The 21,538-nt window shown below is 36.5% G+C and overlaps 1 protein-coding gene across 7 annotated transcripts in view; it reads left to right on the top strand.

The window, feature by feature from the left end:
- The window catches only part of NBEAL1 (neurobeachin like 1), a 93,816-nt gene that overhangs the window by 57,351 nt on the left and 14,927 nt on the right, over positions 1-21,538 (top strand). For 6 of the 7 annotated variants that reach the window (XR_012044309.1, XR_012044308.1, XM_072874317.1 and 3 more), the window contains 22 exons: positions 723-1,304; positions 1,911-2,086; positions 2,458-2,611; positions 4,530-4,658; positions 5,323-5,628; positions 5,739-5,888; positions 6,934-7,091; positions 7,748-7,872; positions 8,751-8,877; positions 9,997-10,145; positions 11,027-11,160; positions 12,099-12,200; positions 13,411-13,506; positions 13,622-13,746; positions 15,015-15,155; positions 15,252-15,382; positions 16,591-16,700; positions 17,279-17,396; positions 18,123-18,220; positions 18,518-18,634; positions 19,123-19,212; positions 20,982-21,091. Coding sequence is in view for 4 of the 7 variants with exons in the window: in XM_072874317.1 (XP_072730418.1) it covers positions 723-1,304; positions 1,911-2,086; positions 2,458-2,611; positions 4,530-4,658; positions 5,323-5,628; positions 5,739-5,888; positions 6,934-7,091; positions 7,748-7,872; positions 8,751-8,877; positions 9,997-10,145; positions 11,027-11,160; positions 12,099-12,200; positions 13,411-13,506; positions 13,622-13,746; positions 15,015-15,155; positions 15,252-15,382; positions 16,591-16,700; positions 17,279-17,396; positions 18,123-18,220; positions 18,518-18,634; positions 19,123-19,212; positions 20,982-21,091 (3,428 nt within the window). In the remaining 3 variants the exon portion in view is untranslated. The remainder of the gene's footprint in view (positions 1-722; positions 1,305-1,910; positions 2,087-2,457; positions 2,612-4,529; positions 4,659-5,322; positions 5,629-5,738; positions 5,889-6,933; positions 7,092-7,747; positions 7,873-8,750; positions 8,878-9,996; positions 10,146-11,026; positions 11,161-12,098; positions 12,201-13,410; positions 13,507-13,621; positions 13,747-15,014; positions 15,156-15,251; positions 15,383-16,590; positions 16,701-17,278; positions 17,397-18,122; positions 18,221-18,517; positions 18,635-19,122; positions 19,213-20,981; positions 21,092-21,538) is intronic. The other variant, XR_012044310.1, reaches the window with a different exon arrangement.

The following is a 21,538-nucleotide window of genomic DNA, read 5'->3' on the forward strand; positions in this document are numbered from 1 at the left end:
GACTCGTTGAACTACTGAGTTTTCTCAAAGGATGCTTAAGACCATGGTCAAAGATTTGTTTGTATTCTTAATACGTTATTTTGATAGAACATATTATGGTTCAAAAGAGTGGTTGCGGATGCAGGGAAGAGCTAGGAAAAAAGCAGTGACTTTTTCCTAAACTGAGCTCGCTCTGGCTTGTATCACTGGAATTAGTAGTACTGAATGTAGCTGTGAGGGACTATATTCTCTATTAAGGTTTCTCAAAGTGAAAAAAGTGAAACGATAATGTACATTACCAGTAATCTATTAATACTGCAGCTTTCTTAATTTTATCTATTTAATAGTTCCTAATCAACCATATTTTCTGTTCTAGATTTTCTTATTTTGTAGACTGGTGGCTGAATAGGATTATTTGTTGTGATAACTGTTTTTTCCAGGAATTGTTGCAGAAGAGTGGCTGAAATGTGAGGACTTACCAATAGGCTTTGATAGCTTCTTTTCTCCCCTGCTCCTGAGAATTTTTTTCATTTTTTCTTTTTTTCTCCAATATATATTTCTAATAAGCAAACAAGCCACAAAATCATTTTTCTCATTATTAACTGATTGTGGCTCTTTTACAAGGTTCCAAAATAAAGCAGAAAAGTTGTAAGATTGTAAATTGTCTAATTGAAAAGCTAGAATGAATGCAGTTACAAGCTAAAATTAATGTGTAGGCATGGGATATCTTTTCCTATCCTTAGGTTTTGCACCTTTTGCATTCCCAATTGGATGCAGCACAACAGATTTCTCAGCAGCTGGGCTGGCAGGACACTTTGATTAGACTATTTCTGAAAGAAAACTCAGAGGTCCAAATTGGCTTTAAAGAGAAAAGGGCTGATTCCTCAAGGGAAGAGGAAAAAAAGCCTCCTGCTGAAGAGCTTCAGAAACATCAACCTGATAAGACAGAGGGAGACAAAACTGGCAGCTTTGCATCTGTTAATGGTCTGTTTGATCAGTGGAGTTTAGAAGACAACAAATCCCTGGATGTCCTCACTCATTTCTCTGTTACGCCACTGGAAGATGCATCCACAGCAGAAATGTCTTTTAGGTCGGAGGACCGAGAAGAATTGTGGCACAGTAATCCTTCACATTTGAGTTTAGATCTGTCTAGTATTGACTCTTATGAATTGGCTGACACTGTGAATCAGATGACAGATAGCCAGCCCAGCACACCATCACCTATAGAGAACACAAAACCATTCTCTGGACAGCCTGACAAAGAGCTGGACGTTACAAATGATGTGGGCTTCGCCGCTGATCTTTCTTTATTTGAAGACCAAGGCGTAAGTAATTCACTCCCTATGTGGTTAGTTTCTCCAAATGTCTGCAATTCCTTTTTATTTTTTGAATCATCTCACTAATGGATAATTATTGTCCTCCCCCCCTGCCCATCTTCCAACAGAAAAGCTCCAAATGATATAGCTCTTTTATAGTGAGTAGGGGTACTTCTTTTTGTAATATGTCTTCTCTTTTGGTTGTCTAGTTGGAATAGCTTTGATTTAAAAAAAAACCCAAAAAACAAAACAAAAACCAACAACAAAAAAACAAACCATAAACAAAGAAAAAACTACAAACTCCCCCTGCTCCCTTCTATATTTCAACATCCTTTATCTTCCAGAGGAGGCATGGAGCAGACTTGCTGTGAAAAAATCAAGGGTAGCTAAAGGTCAGGTTGAAATAATGATGTAGAAGTCAAGTCAGTATGTATTACAACAATACAAACAAGCCTCAGTCTCTTATTTGTGTTTTCATGTATTTAACAATTGGACTTTAGACTGCAGAGTTTTCCAAAATGCTGAAATATGCAAGCATAGGGACTGTGATGAACAAGAAACGTTTTGAAGGGTTTCTAGACTAGAAGGGCTGTAAACGTTTCTCTTCTTTTGTAGGGGGGAGAAAATGAACTCATACAGTTACTTACAGACATCCTACTGTGTATAATGTGGAAAGGCATTGAAAAATCTGATGATGCTGCTTGGATTGAGAGAGGACAGGTGTTTTCTGCACTGACCAAACTGGGGATGTCTAATGAGTTGCTGCGACCTTCTGATGAAATAAAACTCAAGTGAGTGTACAGTTCAAGGACAGGATTTAATCCCTTTTGAGGAAAAACAGAAAAAGTGAGGGGCATTAGTGAAGCTGGGAAGGGGTGGGTGTTCCCCAACAAGATGTACTTTTCTTTGCTCTGTCCTCTTATACTGTCAGAAGTATATTCCGCTACCTAGTTAGTAGTGTCATGTGGCCATAAAGTTTTGAAACTGTATCGCTGGTTTCATGAGCTTCTCAAAATCTCTTTTGCCTCATTGGCTTATTGAGAAGATGGCAGTTATGTCACTGCAGACTAAGAGATTCAATTAAATACTTAATTGGATTTTTTTAAAGCCACTTACACTTAGAACATGTAATAATTACTTTGGGATTTTGTTTTCCGTGCAGCTTGCTGGAGAAGATGTTAGAATGGTCAGTCACTGATAACAGAGATTCAAAAGCTCTCCCTACACATGCTGAAAATGCCTTCAAGCTCTTGCTAATTGTACAAGATTTCCTGCAGGCGGAAGGACTAGTTAATTCAAATTTATGGACAGAAAAGGTACAGTAACTGCGTAATGGAAGTACTGTATATAGGCTGAAATAGTAATGAAAAAGTTGTCCACTTGGATACTGTCATCCCTTCTAGGCATATGTTTTTAAACTATAGATATTACAGAGTAAGGGTTCATAGTGGAATGGATTAGATTGCCCCTTAATGAGTAAAAAAAGTGTGAATTCTTACTACAAGGACTATAGTTAATTTTGCAAATTAAATAGACCTGTAAGTGATACTCTTTATTGAAAATCCAGGTCTCTTCAGACGGGAGAAATATTTAGAAAATGTAGGAGCTCATGAAACAATGTCAGTTGTAGCCTGCACAGATTTTGCACTGTTTATCAGCGTGTATGACTCATTGTGTGTGTCCTGAATAAAAGACCAGCCAAAACTCTGCTCTCAGTTGCAAGCTGCGAAATGTCACTTCTGGGCTTTGACCCATATTGGAATTTCAACATGATTCTGTGCATATATATGCAAATAGCTCAATTTTATATATCAGCATCAGAAACATGAGGCCTGAGGAAGAAAATGACTAGCAAATACAATTAAGTAGTAAAGTAAAGAAGCTTTCTGTCCTCTGGCTGTTTCTCCTGCCTTCTTGACATATGTCTTGTAGACACCCATAATTTGCCTCAACATTTATGTAATTTCTGGCAGTGTTCTTGCTTCCTTCACTGTCTGAGTTGTCATTGCTTTTCCATTTTTCAAGGCTAAAGGGCAGAGATATTATATGGAAACTGTCATTATATCATGATAGATCCTTAAAAAAATCAGGTTTTTTAAGGCTACTTTTTTGAATTAAAAAGAAGTGTAATGTTAAGAGGTGTCAACACTAATTCCTAAGCTGTTCTCCAAAATGCCTGCTTATAAGTAAACATAGCTTAATCTTAAAGCTTTAAATTGTTTGTTTCTAAAAAGTCTCCTCTTGGTAAAAGCTTTGCCTTCTGTTGTGATCTAGCTTTGTGAAATCTTATTAGAAATGAGATCTGAACTTTGGAGCAATGAGACTTGTGCTTATTGCCAACTCTGAATTGAAAATAACAGTACTTTGATAAATTATCTTCCACTGCACCTGAGGAGAATTTAAAGCACCGTAATAGTCTAAGCAGGACAGCTTTCAGTCTGCCACAGAAGCATTCATGTGGTTCTGGCACTTAAAAAAATAATGATTTTACATTTGAGTAATTTATTAGGGAATGTATCAAGGTATATTAGTTTTAAGCAAACATTTCTGGATAGTGAAATGTGCCATTTGCCCTGTGAATACCTACCTTTCACAAGGTTTATATCACTTCTAGTATCGAAATACTGACAGAAAGGAGTGCCTACTATTTTGTTTTGTTTTTTAAAAGACATCAATAGTTGTTATAAAATTTCAAGCATTTCACTAAATCAGATAGTCATGAAAGAAGCCTTGTTTTCCTTCTCAGAGCACTGTGCGTATTGCTATTGCTGGTAAATTATACTAGCATTACACTCGAATAATTTAAAATACAAAGCAAAAGAATGAAATAAAATCCTATATATGCTGAGCCCAGAAATTGCAAGTTGGTATGGTATCTGTGTTATCAATAATAGTGTCTTCAATTGTAGTAATCCTGCTCATGGAGTCTCTAACTTTTCTAAGGAAATGGCATTTACTGGAGTTAAATTATAAGAAAAACATAAGCATATATACTATATGCTGATTTTGGCTTCATTCAGGGGAGATACTTGAGTTAACATACGTGGATAGGTAGATTTTTGTAGTCAGGAATTCAAATTACTGGTTTAACTGCAGTGTTCTGGGATAATTTTCTGGGTTTGGGTAAGTTAGAAGTGTGAACACAGCCTCTTCAGCTTTTTTAAATTATTGTGTCTCCAACTGGAGTAGCTCTTGCTAATTTTGTTTCATGCAAATCTTCTGTTCTTACAATAGCTCTTGGAAGAACTAGTGACTCTCATGGATAGCCTGTCAGTCTGGTACTCTGCTGGCCTAGAAGCAATCAGGCTTTCACAGGTGCAAGTCCAGTTGCTCCTTGGATTCATTGCACAAGATAACTTACAGGTTTGTTGCAAATTCCTGCAAGTGGTACTGTGTTTTAAGTGCATGTTTGATGTAATTGTTGTGGTTTATGGGGGAGCTGCTGGTACCAGTGAGCAGACTGATGGGAGTCCTTCATCCTTCCATAGGGAAGATGTTTTATTGGTTCTTACCACTTGCAAATTTACTCTACAGTCCTGTCAATATGCACCTCCTGAGCATGAGAAAGAGGCAGAGGGCAAGCTGTTTGATGATGAGACTATGTAGGCACTAGTGGCAGTAAGATAGTGATTCTGATCGTGACTTTTTTTCTACCATAAAATACATTTATTAGAGGTTTGGAGTTTGCATACATTAAGTGCACATGAGCCTGGACTGTTCTGCCAAATCAACATTTGGAACAAAGTTAGCAGAACTCTGCCTGGAATATAAGCCCTTCAGTAAAGACAGGGTTGTTAGTTTAGGTATGTGTTTGTCTTAATGCAGCTGTGTGACTTTGGGGTTGCAGCTGACTCAGGTTTGGTCATCACTGGATGAATAAGTGATCAGTGCCCATATTTGATGCATGTGTGCCTTCAGGCTACCTGGGATGCAGACAGAATATGTACATACTCCTGTGCTAAAAAGATAGGTGCTCAAAATTACTATTTTGAGGATTGCATTCATTTTTTGTTCTTTGTCTGTGTAGGTCTGTGCTATGGCAGCAGCCAAACTAAACACCCTCCTTCAGACCAAAGTAATTGAGAGCCAGCCTGAAGCTTGCTACCTCTTGGGGAAGCTGGAAGGCATCTTGAGTAGATCAATTGAAGAGAAGACAGAAACTTACTCATTTTTGATTCCCCTTGTTCGGACGTTGGTATCCAAGGTTTATAAACTTCTCTTCATGAACCTGCATCTCCCTTCATTGCCTCCTACCAATGGCAGCCCATCTTTCTTTGAGGACTTTCAAGAATACTGCAGCTCTGATGAGTGGCAGGTTTATATTGACAAATATGTAAGTAGTAGATTCTTTTTGTATCATTTTTCCCCTCTTTTTAGCTGTGAAAGCAGAGGAACTCATTCAGAAATCACGTTGTGCTTTTTGTTTTGTTTTGGTGGAACCAGATTATTCCAAATATGAAGCAATATGAAGAGAATTCATTCAGACATGATCACGAGCAGATGGCACTTTATTGGAAAGATTGTTATGAAGCATTTATGGTGAACATGCACAAGCGAGACCGTGAGAGAGGAGAAAGTAAGCTTAAATTTCAGGTAAGGTTTTGAGTGAGTGCAAGTTTCTCTTAGAAGAACTATCTCAGGAGTTGCCGTCTAAAAGGTGGAGAAACTGAATTCCAGGATGATCCAGTTCAAGTGATTGGATCAGGTAGGTAGGTTGGTTGGATTAGGCAGGCAGGTTGATTAAGATTTTGTGGGCAGTGTGACTATATACACTTGTAGGATATGCTTTTTAATTCTGTTCTTTCTATTTAAGAGTCTTACCTGTAAGCAGAGTTATTTTGGGACAGTAGGCCTTTCTCATAGTACAGCAACCTAGAATTATGCTCAGCTATAAGCTGCATCTTCTTTTACTCTGGTTTATGTTTTGAATTATTAAAACATCTTCTCCGTTATGAGATGAGTCAGTGTGATTATTGTGGGTTTTTTTTTAACCCTACTTCAATACAATGAAAACACTTAAAACAGTGAGCAGTTCCTATTTAATGTGTGGAAAAATTATTTTGGAACTGACCTTTCTGTATAAGGTCCAGACTCAGTTTAAGCATTAGAATTCACTGGTAATTACAGCAAATATCATAGCTAAGTTACATGTTTTGTTTTCCCTTTGTCGTCTTAATAAGAATCCTTGTAGTAAGTCTTTTTTGTTCAAGTAGCTAAAGGATTAATACAATGAGTCACATCCTAGAATACCAGAATTTAAAGAAAAATCCTACCTATTATAATAGGATTTCCAATACTGACCACTTTTCTGATATTGGAAAATTGCTTTCATATGGATTCAGCATTGATAATGCTTTTTTCACATCTTTAAGTCAAAGTTTGGCATCATATCTTCCATTACTAAGCTGTTTAAAATTTCTCTCGTAAGCATTACCTTATGTCCTGGTTTCAGCTGAGATAGAGTTAATTTGCTTTATAGTGGCTGGTGTGGGGCCACTATAAAAAATTTTCAGAATTTTTTACTGCTCAACTTTTTTTTGTTCCTTCTTAATTTATGAGAATTCTTGCAAGCCACAAAACTGTGTTTTCAAAGGTCAGAGTTATTTTGGTGCTAGATTTATTTTTAATGGTCTTTCAGGAGCATTTTGTGGAACCATTCAGCAGAAAGGCTCGACAGGAAAATCTGCGGTACAACAGTATGCTAAAGCAACTTAATAATCAACACACAGCCACTCTGAGACAGTGGAGAGCAGCCCAGCTTTACTTGCTCTCTGAACGTGGTCCTTGGTCTGAAATGTAAGAGTCAAGTTCTTAAATCAAACCATGTATGATGGTTAAAAGGAATTTGCTCATATGACTAACTTACTGTTTCACATGGTTAGAACCTTGTCAAATTGGCTCTGATAACCATTCTTGAGATGTGAAGTTAATAATGAATGCATCTCTTATAAAGTTTTCTGCATTTAATTATCAAAATGCAAAGTTTGACCTGTAATGCTGAGCTGGTTACCTGGATACTAGATTTCCTTGCCAAGTGACAAATAAAAATTAGTTATCAGTGAAGCAATTGCAAAAACTTTTTTGAGATCCCATGGATCAGTGGTTCTGTTGGAAAAGAGAGAATAGACTTGTTAATGAAGACTTTGAGTTTTTACGCATGAAGCTAATTTCAATTTAAAAGAATACATTTTGCCTGTCTTAGCTTTTGAGGAAGTTCTAGATAAAGATTTTAAATATTTCAGTAGAAAATAAATACTGTTTACAAAGTGCTTTAGGATGATCAGAGCTGCAATATGAAATATAAAATTAAAATGCAGTTTATTGCTTTTATGTTTTACAGTGTGTAATTGGATGACCAGTATTTTTCTAAATATGTACTCTTTTGTAATCAGTTCATTCATATAGGTCTTTACTTTTTTAAACTGTTTTTATGAATATTCTTGTTTTCCTAGGGAACAGCATCCTATTCACTGGAAACTTTCAAATGTGGAAAATTTTTCACGTATGAGACTAAAACTAGTGCAGAATTATAACTTCAACTCTCATCAGGATGCTAGTGACCTGAGAGATAATTTAGGTAAAGTTGTATTGTAATTTCTATTTCACTTGTGATTTTTCAGTCTTTACTGAAGATACATACACACTTCACTCTTTGTATTTAAGAATCAGTGTATGGTAGATATTTAAGTCTTGATTATTTTTTTTCCTTTTATTTCCTCTATAGTAAACTGTGTAACATAAGAGTGGTGCTTTGACCTGAAACAGCATATTCCTACTGAGTAGAATTCATTTCCCCTTGTTCATTGAAATGTGTATGTTTGTTGCCAAAAAAAAAAAAGTTAGTTAACTCCTTTGTTTTAAAATAAGCCGTCACATACCTTTCTTGCATAAGATTATTTTTTCAAGAAAAGGAAACAATGAAATAGAGTAAGCAGGCAGTATTTGTTTAAAACCTTTTAGAGTTTATGATTAAAATGTGTAGATACGAAGTACTTTGTTTCAGAAGTGTGCCAAACAGCTGAATTCGTGGTGTAAACTGTTCTTTAAGTGAGGTGTACTGGGTATCAAGACACTCAAACAAAAAAAATAACACTCTTGTAAACCCAAGTAATCAAAAAACAAATGCAGTGTATTTCCATGAAATCTGCATGCTTTAACAGTGTCTGGCAGAACACTGCAAAATATTTTATTGGAAATGTCCACATCAGAATTTAGTTTAAAATTTTCTAATGTGTTTATGTCTTCCCTTTATACTGTTAGGACTTGATATATATTTCAGTGTAGTTCAGGGAGTATTTTTAGTGTTCTGCTTGCCCCTAGAAGTATTTAAGAAGTCTGGTTGCTTCTTACTCTGTTAAAACCAATATTCAACAGTAGAAGATACACTCAGTAGTTTAGGTTTCCAAAAGTCTTGTAGCAAAAAATTTTCTGAACTGAAATGTTTATTTATGATAGGGGTGCACCAGGCACAGCCCTCTAGTGAGTCTTTGCTTCTGGAGGTGGTGAAGCAGGTGAAGGTGAGTGACTTGGAAGATGATGTTCTTGAACTACCAGAAGAAGACACAGCAGCCAGTTCCAATTTGTAAGTACAGCAGAATAGAACAGTTGAAATTTGTTTCTGTGCTAGGGATAAGGAGTGAGAAACAACTTTGGGAGTTGATTAGCATACAAAGCTTCCCTCTTTCTTTGTCTGGCCTTAACAATCCAATCCAGGGCTTTGTAGTAGTTTTGAACAGCAGAAAAGTTGCTGTTGGATTTATCATTGTCAACAAGACGTAAAGAGCCCCAGGGAGAAGAAGGCGGAACAGATGTTTGTGAGGATCTGTTAGTAATTCACTGCTCACAGTTGGTCTGAAACTGAAGCTACAGAATTGTTGAGGCTTTTTTACTATGTACATTGGCTATAATTCTCAAGAGGTGGTCTGCCCTATAAGGGCATAGACCAGACTGTAACTGGCTCTTATCCACAGATGCCAGGGCCATTCCCTATACCATCAGCTGCATAGCATGGATGTTTGCTTGGTTGGCATTAATGTGCTAGAGAGTCCCCTGTGTTGAAGAGCATTCCAGGGAGAAGGCCTGCTGTGCTTCCTTCATGTCACTTGTGTGACTTTAAAAAAAAAAAAAAAAAAAAAAAAAAAGGAGGGGGCGGGCAGGGGGAGATAGGAAATGCTTCACTCCAGTAACTGGACATGTGATTATGTGCATGCATCTATGTATGTCTATGCTGTTGAACTCCAGTAGTGATACCAATGCATTTTCTTGTACCTTAAAGGTTATTAAATGCTTGCTTGCAATGTGTCATATCTATAGACTTCTGAGCAACCATTACTTCAAATACTTCTGAAGATAACTTCAGTCACATAAACCAGGACTTAGCTCTGCTCTGAGCCAGAGAATTTAAGCACCTAGCAATTAAATAAGAAAGGGAAATGCAGCCTCATGTTTTCATACTTCAAGGGAGGTCAAGTCCATTGTGCCTGAGACTGAAATATCAAGCCTGAAGAGTGATGCTATGAAATGATGTTTCGTAGTCTAGTGAGACATCCAAGACTGCTGATGGAAGTAGCTTCATATAATCATTTATGTTGTACTTTTAATACCATTCAAATTTGATTCTTTTCTGAACTGTACTCTTACCAAGTATCTAAGCAACTGTATAATCTACCCAACCCTGTAACACTTAGTGGTATTTTTGTAGGGATGAGAAGGATGAGCAAAGTCAGAAAGAAAAGCTAATATTGTCTGAAGACTGTGAACTTATTACAGTAATTGATGTGATACCTGGCAGGCTGGAGATCACTACCCAGCACATCTATTTCTTTGATGGTAGCATTGAAAAAGAGGAAGGTGAGCATGATCAGTATCTCCTTTCTTTTCAGTGCAGTTCAGCATTCTGTTTTTAGTAGGCTGAGTTTGATTTTTTTGAGAATGACTGTCAAACTAATTGTGAAGAGACAGGTTGTGGATTTGTACTTAAAATTAATATTGTACTTGGTGGTCAGTGGCTGGCTGATCCCTTCAGAATCAAGAATCTGGAACTGTACTTGCTGAGCTGTTAAATTCATTCACTTTTCTTAGTATTTCTTAAAAAAATTACCTTATTAAAAAAATGAATTAAGTTTGCTGACTAAAAAAATGTCATTACCTCTAATTTGCTGCTTAAATGGTACCTCCCTGTTCTCCCTGACAAATAACATTTCACTCATACATGGATTTAAAAAGTAGTAGTAAGTAATGATTAAAAAGTAGTAGTATGTAAACATTAATCGTCTATATTAATTTAGTGAACTTTAATAGAATACACACAGTTGAGTATGAAAACAGTAAACTGAAATGTTTGACCAATAATGGTAAAATTTTCAAAAACAGTATATCAAGAAGTTGGCCTTTTGGGAATTCTAAACATAAAAGCTTCTATTTGAGCCTGTTTAAGAAATTAAAGGGGTTTGGTTCATATTTTTTGTCAACAGAATACATTTATAATGTGTCTTTGATCAGAAAGCAAAAACAAATTCTACACTCTATCAGATATTTCCTGCTGCCTCTTTCTTTCAGCAGAATAATAGCTGAAGTTAATAATATTTTCCTAGCAAAATGGTTAATCAAGCCACATATAAAATTTGCCTTTTCTAGGAATAACTCTGGGGTGATTGGAAATGATACTGCATTATGTCTATATGAAAAGTTTTTGATATGTTCCAAGTCAATAATCAAAGTGCTCTTCCTAGGGGTAGGTTTTGATTTCAAATGGCACCTTTCTCAAATTCGAGAGATACATTTGCGTCGGTACAACCTGAGGAGGTCAGCTTTGGAGATCTTTCTTACAGATCAAACCAACTATTTCCTCAACTTCAATAAGGAGGTATGGGTTTCTCAAATTTTCTTCATTTATATAATTAGCACAAGTGTCAAGTTTAAGTTCACTGGTCACCTCTAATTTGAGTCTGGTGTCTGTCTTAATGCTGTAACACTAGTAGCAAAAGGTTTGCTAGATATAGCTGTTATGGGAAACTAGACTGCAGTCTGAAAACCTCAGTCTGGCATCTAGAAACTGATTAATTGTGAAGAGATGGATAAAGCAAGATTCTTCTTTTTCCTATCTCGCTCACTCGCTCTCTCTGTTACGATACAGAAGAATTATTCAACTAAAATTACATCAGTAGTAACATAAATATCTTGAAGCCCACACATCTTTTAAAATATTCTGAGCAAATTAATTACAAAGCAAAGGAGACTGTTTTACCACAACATTGGAAATCATTAATATTTCTATGTTCTGTGATTTGGGATTAATGAACTTTTTTTCTCCTGGATAATGTAAGTGATCCTTTGTATGTGGGACTAAGATAAATATCAGAACTTAGGGTGATTTACATACTAGTAGGTCAGTTTATGAATAGCTCCTATAAATTTTTTTTTTAAGTAAATAAATGTTTGCAATAGTTTTGTAGGGAATACATTGGTTTAATTTTATTTGAACAATAGCAGTATTTCCTAGAAGATTTCTGTAGCAATAATGATTTTTTTTGTGTGTGTAGCATCTACACAAAAAAAACCACCCCAACCAAACCAACAAGAAAAAAACCCAACAAAAACTTCGTAACATATGTTGCCTTTATATCTTGTAACTGAAGGATGTCACGTCCATCCATATCCAAACGTTTTATGCAGCAAGAGATAGAAGTGTTTAAAAGTGTAACTGTGTTCCATTTATTTCACATTTTAATTAGCAGAGAAGTTGTTTACTTGTCAGCTTCAATCTCCAGAATAACTTTTTTTATTAATGCTGGTTTTTAACAGGTGCGAAACAAAGTATATAGTCGAATATTGTCACTGCGTTCTCCAAATATTTCTGGGACCAGATCTCTGCAGGAACTTTTTAAAGCTTCAGGTTTGATGCAGGTACGAGACTTCAGCATGAATGGTCTAGAGCATTCCTCTGCTTCTTGAAGGAGTCCTGGAAGGTCCAGGACTACTGATTTTACTTTTTTTCCCCCCCCTAGTGTTTAGATGGCAACTGCCAACTGCTGTACACTCAGTCTGGTCCCTGAACTTTCACATGCATATTTTTAGAATTGCTGTGTTTTGTGTTTACAGTCAGTGAGGTGAATAGATAGAGCCAGGCTCTGTAGATTTGATTATGATAAGTGTTCCAACAAGAATGGAAAACATGTAGCAGACTTGCTTCTGTTTTTAGTCCATGATCTTGATTGCACGTTTTGGAACTTCTTTCACTACATGTGCAAATAACTTTCCCTGCTACCATTTCATGATGGGGCTTTCAACAAAACCCATGTGAAGATTAAGCAGGAAATATGGTATTAAGGCAATTAATAATATTGGGTATAAAAGGAAAATGTCAAAATGTCTGTATTACCCTAAACATGGATACATTTTTTTAAATGTAGTAAATGTGTTTTTATCTTCCATCTCTTTATGCCACAATTATTGTTTTCTCTGAGGGAGGAAGCTTTACAAGTGAATTTTAAAGTATTGGAAATGCTTTGTTTTTTATTTGTTTCCCTAATGATAAAAGCTATCATGTTGTATATTTAAGTAGAGAAAATGTTGTCTGTAATGAAATGTCTCCATCACAGTACAGACAGATATTGAGCCCTTCTGAACTCTGTCTGTTCTTTGGTTTAAAATATAATAGTGGAGCAAAGGCTCAAGGGCAATGTTAGTTTAAAAATTCCTGTACCATTAACCAATGGGAGAACAATTTATAAATAAGTTTTGACCTTAGAACTCCAATGAATTTCAAAGTTCTGTTCCCCTTTTCTTAGTACCTGTTTACCTGCCTTCTTTTTGTTTCTTTCACTTCTGTTCTTCTTCTTTTTTATTCTGAGGCTGCTAGTTGTTTGCTGCCCTGTATTTAAAACAGTACTGTCGTCAATCAGATACATGATTTCAATGAAATATAGGTAGCACAGTCACTGAATCAAAGGGAAAATAAACTTTATTAGGAGAAATTAAGTTTGGACTTTCATACCATTCTTATAGTCTTGTGCCAATACTGTCCTCTGGCAGATAAATACTGGCAAGACATGTAATTTGCAATAGTGGTATCTTTGATGTAGTGACTTCCATTGCATCTTTTTTTGTCCTTCAGAAATGGGTGAATAGAGAAATATCCAACTTTGACTACCTTATTCAGCTGAACACAATGGCAGGACGAACTTACAATGACCTTGCTCAATATCCTGTGGTAATTAAAACAATTTTTAAATTTTTGCTGAAGGTATGTATTTTTTCTGCTTTGAAAGGTGGATTTTTGTTTTCAATTTGATCTTTTACTGTGTGGTTTGTTTGGTTTTTTTTAGTTCCCCTGGATTTTACGAGATTATACTTCAGAAGAACTGGATTTGAATAATCCTGCAGTCTTTAGGGATCTGTCCAAACCCCTAGGGGTGGTAAACGAAAAGAATGCTAAGGCTGTGAAAGAGAAGTATGTATTTGAACACTCTGTTATATTTCTCTGTCTTTTCTGAGCCTCCAGGCTAACAACACATTTTAAAAATAAAGTGGTGACAGTGACATTTTTAAAGCTAGTTTTATAACATCACAAATGCATTTGCAAAGGTTGTTGATTTGTTGTTCCTGCTGCATTCAGGTTAGTTAGCTTATATGTCACTGAAACAATAAAACTTACTGTTGTAAATTTTCAGTTGTTTCTCATGTGTGGAGATGAAAAACTGAAAGGCTGTAGAAACATTTAATTTAACAGCCCAGCGGCTTGAAGAGTCATACTGTGTCCCATGTCTGCTTCAAGATAAGGAATGTGAAATCATACTGATGAGTTGAGCTGCCTGTGCTTAGAGCATTGATCCTAAATCTGTGCTTCCTGCTCTTTTTTCAAGCATAGATTATTATCTTTGAAATAAAATATAACTCAGCGACTTCCAGCAACTCCTCTGTAGGTAGAAATGACAAGTACTTACACCCACACATCAGTGTAGTGATCCTTGCTTTTTTTTTTTTTGCTATTGTGGGGAGTGAGTGTGCTATCATACCAGATTGCACTTGTCAGGCTTCTTCCAAAACCAGCTTTCTTCTGAAAACTTGGAACATGGAGAATTTTCTTTGAATGATTAGGGTCTATCCCTGTTTGTAATGAAATTTGGTTCTCTAGCAGTATGTTTAACTATAATTTCTCTTACTAGCCTTGTGACACTGAGGAATATATCAGCCAGATGGTGGCATAGTGCTGTAGAGTAAGTTTGCCAGTAGAAAAGGAAATGGACATGAGTGTTAAATAAAGCTCTCTTCTGCATCCTGACACAGTCACACACACATTCTTTTTTTTTTTTAATTTTTTTTTTTAAATCTTGTGGGGAAACTGTCACAAATGCCTTCAATAATAAATATTCAGCTTAGTGATGTGGGGGGTTTTGTCTGTTGTATAAAGTGATGCTAAATCAGGCCTGTCCAGCCCTTTATCCACTTTCTGACAGCTGATAGTAAATGCCTAGGGAAGAGTATAAGAACAGGTATGCAAAGGCTTCATCCGGTGTACATTTCTGTCTTTCAGCAGTCTTTTGCTTAGGGACTTTCTAAGTCAGAACTGGAATTCTCATGTTTAATGGAACTCAATGTATTTTTCTCTTATAGATTGCTGTGATCATTTCATTTGAATCCTTGCCTCCAATAAATATAATTCACATGTAAATCAGCTGTAGTGCTTAGTTGTATTTATAAAGATTTATTTTTTTTTAGATATGAGAATTTTGAGGATCCCCTTGGGATAATTGACAAATTTCACTATGGGACACATTACTCAAATGCTGCTGGTGTCATGCATTATCTCATTCGGGTAGAACCTTTCACAACACTTCATATCCAACTTCAAAGTGGCAGGTATGCTGTGAGCAAATAAGCAGCATGTTTATTTTTCTTTCTTATCATTTTACTGAGGGAATGATCAAAATCTAATGTGAGTTTTCTGATCCACAGATTCGACTGTGCTGACAGGCAGTTCCACTCTATTCCTGCTACCTGGCAGGCACTCATGGACAACCCCAACGATGTCAAGGAACTTATCCCAGAGTTCTTCTACTTCCCAGAGTTCCTGGAGAATCAAAATGGTAAACTGACTGCTCAGAATATTCTTGTAGAAAACTGTTCTTGTATTCTTCAGAAAAGAATTGTTACAACCATTTGTGAATGCTATGTAACACTTCTTATTTAAGCTTTATAGTGTGCTTGCAGAAATTACTTCAGTCTTCATGCTGGCTTCAAACTGTTTAATGAAGACACCAGTTGTGTTAAGCAGCAGCCTAAACATTGTTTAAAATTCAGATTGGGGGCTTAATTATGGCTAAAAATAATGTTGTTTATCTGATGTAAAATATCAGAGATGCTCATTTGGATGTTTGAAAAATAAAAAGTTAGCAATAGTAATAGTGATTAAATAGTCAGCAAAAGTTAATACAGATTAATTAGTATTATTTTTACTGGGTTCATTGGGTGATAGAGTTTGGACATCGTCAAACGTGTGAGGTCTTCTATTTGTTCTCGGCAACCAGCATGTTTTCTGCTTGTTACTGTTATCTTCCAATGCAATGTTAAGTCACCTGATTTTAGAGCCATGTAAAGTTTCAGTACCCATCAGAAGAAGCTAAAAAAAAAAAAAAGCTGTTTCACTCCTATATAATGCTGATTGAAAAGACAGCATCCTGCATTCTGATACAAGACTCCTAGCCATTTTTAATTCACATTTATTGCATAGGGAATTGTTTCTCTACCTATTAGACAATTTAAAAATGGATTTGTATGTTCGTGCTGCTGCTAGTTAGCCTGCTAGCTATGATCTACTAGAGTTCTAAGTTACAAAAATTGGAAACACCCAAGTCACGCTTTCATGAAAGCTGGTGGGATTTAAGACTTATTGAAAGCCTTGATTCTACAATCATTTAAACCTATAAGTAACTTCATTCTTATAAACAACCTCGTTAAAATGTTTTGGACTCTTAATCCTGGTAAAACAAAGCAAATGGAGATATGTTTACAGATAGTTGTGTAAATGATTAATGCTGCTTTTGAGGTTGGGACTTCAGCTTTGAAATCACTTAGGTGCTTTGCACAGTTGTTATCCTGTATCACTTAACATTTTAAACATTTGGAATAGAACTTAGCCTCCTATGTCAGTGGTAGGGTTATTGGAGATTTACATTAAGAATTTTTCAATATCCTTCCCTTGCATTGAGAAAAGAATGCTTTTTAATCTTTATTGAGAAATCAAGATATTTGAAATATCTTGTAGTTACTCTTAATTCTCCAAATTATTCACTAGGTTTTAACTTAGGTCAGCTTCAAATATCCAAAGAGGTGGTAAATGATGTTGTTCTCCCCAAATGGGCCCACTCCCCAGAAGACTTCATCTATAAACACAGGAAGGCTCTGGTAAGATGATGTTTATGTGTGTGAAGTAATGATAAAGTATACCTGCACATTGTCACTGTGGCTTAAGTGTAGAATACTGGGACTACGTTTGAGCTAGAGTTGTGGTTGCATTTGACATTACAAGTACCATTAGAACTTTCAGTTAAAAAAAGCACTGTGCATGTCAATAAAATGCTCAAAGGAAAAAAGGAAAGAACCTGAAGATACTAATCATTTGGGAGTTTGCTGCTCTAGGAGATAAAATGCAGAATTAGGTGGTTTTAGGTGATAAGGGTTCCCTTGCTTTTTAGAGATTATTCTGTATGGTACTAGGGAACTAGCAGCTTACCTTCCCTTGCATAGTTGCATTTCAATAGTCTAGAGGTGCTGCTTCACTGTGTTTAATTTTCCCTCTTACCTGGCAGTTGCTGCCCTTAACACACATAGCTATTCTTATGCTTCTGCCCTATACATTGGTATATACCTTGTTTGTGGATACTCTTAGTTTAGGAATTAAATCTCTTTCACAGAAAACAGTAAATACTTCAAGAAGGGAGCAGTACTTCTCTTATTCTTACAAGAGTATTTTTTCCTTCTAGGAATCTGAGTATGTTTCTGCTCATCTTCATGAATGGATAGATTTGATTTTTGGCTACAAGCAGAGGGGACCAGCTGCAGTGGAGGCGCTCAATGTGTTCTATTATTGTACTTATGAAGGTACAAAGCAGTGTGCTCTCTTGTCATCATCAGACTTGTGGGTTTTCAGTATTAGACAGAAAACACTTGATTTGTGAGCATGCCATACAGTAGCATATGGTAAGGCAACAGAATTTGAGATGAAATATGGCAGCATAACTTGTAATTTATCATCAAATAACCAGAATATTTGATGCTTTGATCGGAAGTTGTGAACCTGAAATGTTAATAAGTGGTTTGTTTTTTGTTTGTTTTTTTAAAGGAGGGCTGTTCCAGTTGCTTGTATTTTGTTTCTAAAAGTGCTTGGGGGTTTTTGTTAGTTTCTCAGTTGCTTGCTTAAAAGCATTTGTGGGAAGAGGTTTCTTGTGGTTTAAGAGTCAAGGCAAGTTGCTTAAAAACAACAAATACTGAAGACAAATGTTAGTCTGTTAATTCCAAAGGTGAATTTTGCATGGCTTTTGTGTGCACCTTACTGCATGCATGAAGTATATTAAATTCATTTGATAGGACAAAAGTCTACAATTCTTGCACTTACAGATGTACTTAAAATTCCATGTGGAGAGTGGAGTTTTCAGATTGCATTTTATATGGAGGCATTGGTTGAACGCTTTTCTGGGGTAAAGGGTGATAATGCTGAAATTAATTTAAGTTTTGCAACATTTGTTGACCATATTGGTTCTCAATAAGTTGTTTGGATTATGTTCTTTTTCCTTTTTTCTACCCTTCATTGTTCTGGTTGTGATCCAGGGGCTGTTGATTTGGATGCTTTAACAGATGAGAAAGAAAGGAAAGCTTTAGAAGGGATGATAAACAATTTTGGGCAAACTCCCTGTCAGCTGTTAAAGGTAATGCTCCTTGTTCCTCCTCAATCAGACCTTTGTGGCTAAATCCAACTGAGTTACAAAGGACTTCTGAAAACATGAAAATATAATGGTTTGTAATTTTAGGAATGTTAAGTCTTTGCCACATTACCATTTGTAAAGGTCACACTGATGGAAATTTAGCATACCGTTTTCAAAAGAAGTTAATTTACTTTAAGAAGGGAAATTAGGTGCTCTGTTTTCCCATTGATTGCCAATAAGATTCTGAGTACAAATTGATTAATTTGTCTTTCTTGATATTTCTTCAATATTGTCTCCTAGGAGCCCCATCCGCAAAGGCTGTCAGCAGAAGAGGTAGTGCAAAGACTAACTAAAAGTGATACCTCTACTCTGAATCTCTTCCAACACCTCACTGAACTGAAGTCATTCTTCATAGAGGTAGATATGTTACTTGAAAATGTTTAAAGTCTAATCTGAAACTTCTGATGTACTTGATGAAAATAAACTTCTTCCTATTTAAAGAAAATATTTTAAAATGCAATGTGTATACAATGAGCTCTGTCTTTTTAGTTAGCTTCATAGAGGCTGAATCCCATAAATTTGTATCTGCTGGCTGCTTGTGTGGGTGGTGTTTGAGTATTAAGTTAGCCACCACACCAAGAAAACTAAGACTATCACTGGTGGTATCTGAGGACTCACTGAACTTGGTAGCTAAACTTACTGATTCAGGACAGAGCCAGGGTTTCATTTATGGTGTTTGCAACAAAGCATACCTGCGTGAACTGAATATGGGTGTACCAGTGCTTTAGAGTACTGTACAGGTCTGACATTGATACCAGAGGCTTTGGGTCTTACTCTTTACAGATTCTAGATTTGTCCTTTAGCTCTTGGATATAATCGGATAAAAAACATGTCCTTTCTCTCAGGGAATCAGTGACGGTGTGCCCATTGTCAAAGCTGTTGTCCCCAGGAATCAATCACGTTCCTTTATTTCTCAGGGAAGCCCAGAGATCTTGGTGAGTTGCATGTGTCAATACTATTCTTAGACTGCAGAGAGTCAAATAGGTGTATTTTTTTTCATACAGCTTGTAGAGAACCACTTCTTAACTGTTCCTGTTCAAATGTGTTCCTTTAACCTATAATGAATGTCAGCTATAAGTTAAATATTTATCTTCTGAAGAGAAGCCAGGCTGATTTGTTGAATGGCATTTAAGAGCTGATGAGACATGAGTGTAAGTTGTAGTGAGGTGTATTGTAAGTTGCCCACTTGATCCACTTCCATGGTAGCAATCAATTTCCTATTGCAATGTAGCCCAGCTTTAAAATGACAGGATTGAGTTATTATGGCATCATTATGTTTATCATTACTTTCCAACCCACATATTAAACTATACTGTATGTGGTGTATACACACTCCAGAGGCCTGCACTGTTCCTAAAATTAACTTTTGCACTGACTAATACAGGTGCTGGTACTATGGCAAATGGTCAAATGATGAAAGGAAGAGAGTGTTTTTGTATTTACATCTGTATGTATGGTCTGCATACTGGCCCCTGTGCAATAATACCTATGTTTTGCAGGAAAGAATATTATTTTCCAATATTACTATTTAGTAGGTCAAACTTACTGTCCTGGCTTAATGTGGTATGTGCCTATGTCATTTGGAATTTGGACATGTCTAAAGTTATCATTGTGTTTTTTCTAAATATCTGATGAAAATAACCTAAAATATTTAGATTCCTTTCTTACTTTCTCAGAAGTAGAACTGTAATACAATTTTTTACAACTTCCTGTGTTAATACATTAACTATTAATGCTTACTATTTCAAAGAAGAGAAGAAACAGCTTAAACTAAATGACTGAATTGTAATGAAATGTTTGAGAGGGGTTGGTTGGCTGGTTTTTTTGGTTTTTTGTCTCCTCCCTGCCCCAGCCCCCTCATTCAACTTCTCTGACCCATCTAGAACATACACTATTCTAACTTGGTAACGTGTACCTGTCATGGTTTAACCCCAGCTGGCAACTAAGCCCCACACAGCTGCTCACTCACTCCCCCCTGGTGGGATGGGGGAGAGAATCAGAAGGCTAAGACTGAGGAAACTCGTGGGTTGAGATAAAGACAGTTTAATAGGGAAAGCAAAAGCCGTGCACACAAGCAAAGCAAAACAAGGAATTCATTCACTCCTTCCTATCGGCCCGCAGGTGTTCAGTCATCTCCAGGAAAGCAGGGCTCCATCATGCGTAAGGGTTACTTGAGAAGACAAAACACCATCACTCCAAACGTGTACCCCCTTCCTTCTTCTTCCCCCAGCTTTTATTGCTGAGCATGACATCATATGGTGTGGAATATCCCTTTGGGCAGCTGGCGTCAGCTGTCCCAGCTGTGTCCCCTCCCAACTCCTCGTGCACCCCCAGCCTGCTCGCTGGTGGGGTGGGGTGAGAAGCAGAAAAGGCCTTGACTCTGTGTAAGCACTGCTCAGCAGGAACGAAAACATCCCTGTGTTATCAACACTGTTTTCAGCACAAATCCAAAACATAGCCCCATCCTAGCTACTGTGAAGAAAGTTAACTCAATCCCAGCCAAAACCAGCACAGTACCACATGTGGATTAACTCATCTGAGCTGGATTTTTTTGGGGGGGCGGGAAGGGGTGTGTGTACTTTTTTGTCTTTGTGGTAAATTCTCAAGAAGCCTATGCTGGATTTTATGCAAGCTCCATTACCATCAAAGGCAAGCAGAAAATATGCCTCTGGGTTGCACCAATTTTTCTGTCAAACTATTCTAGGTAACGGCAAGTCTGAACTGCGTTATTGGAACTCATGGTTGGCTACCTTATGATAAAAATATCTCCAACTATTTTACATTCATCAGAGATACCACAGTGACAAATCCCAAGTAAGCAAATGATGAGGAGAGGTGCAGATGAATGCATCTACAGTAATAAAATACAGTAATCAGTGGTTTGTACTGTTTTCATTGGCTGATTTTTCACCTAAGAATGCATCTTCTGATGTTCAATAATATTACCTCTAAACTGTAATACTGTTCTAGTAAAAAGTTATGTAAGTGGCATTTCAAGGCTCTTCATTCTTAGAGCTACTTCTAATTTTTTTTTCTAATTATAAATCATAAAAACTTATCTTGGAATCTGAGATGGGAAGTCTTCATACTTTCTTACACTGTAGTGCAGGTATATGTGGTGGTTTTATTTCTTTGATTTTTAGAAGATACCTTTTTCTCCTTTAATGTTACAATAGTTAGTAGGGACATTAATTATCTATACAGAATCAAATTGCATAAAAGACGGAAAAGATCTAAGGTGAAATCTTGCTTCCACTTGCT

The sequence above is a fragment of the Ciconia boyciana genome, chromosome 10 (assembly GCF_034638445.1).
Source record: "Ciconia boyciana chromosome 10, ASM3463844v1, whole genome shotgun sequence".
NCBI lineage: Eukaryota > Metazoa > Chordata > Aves > Ciconiiformes > Ciconiidae > Ciconia > Ciconia boyciana.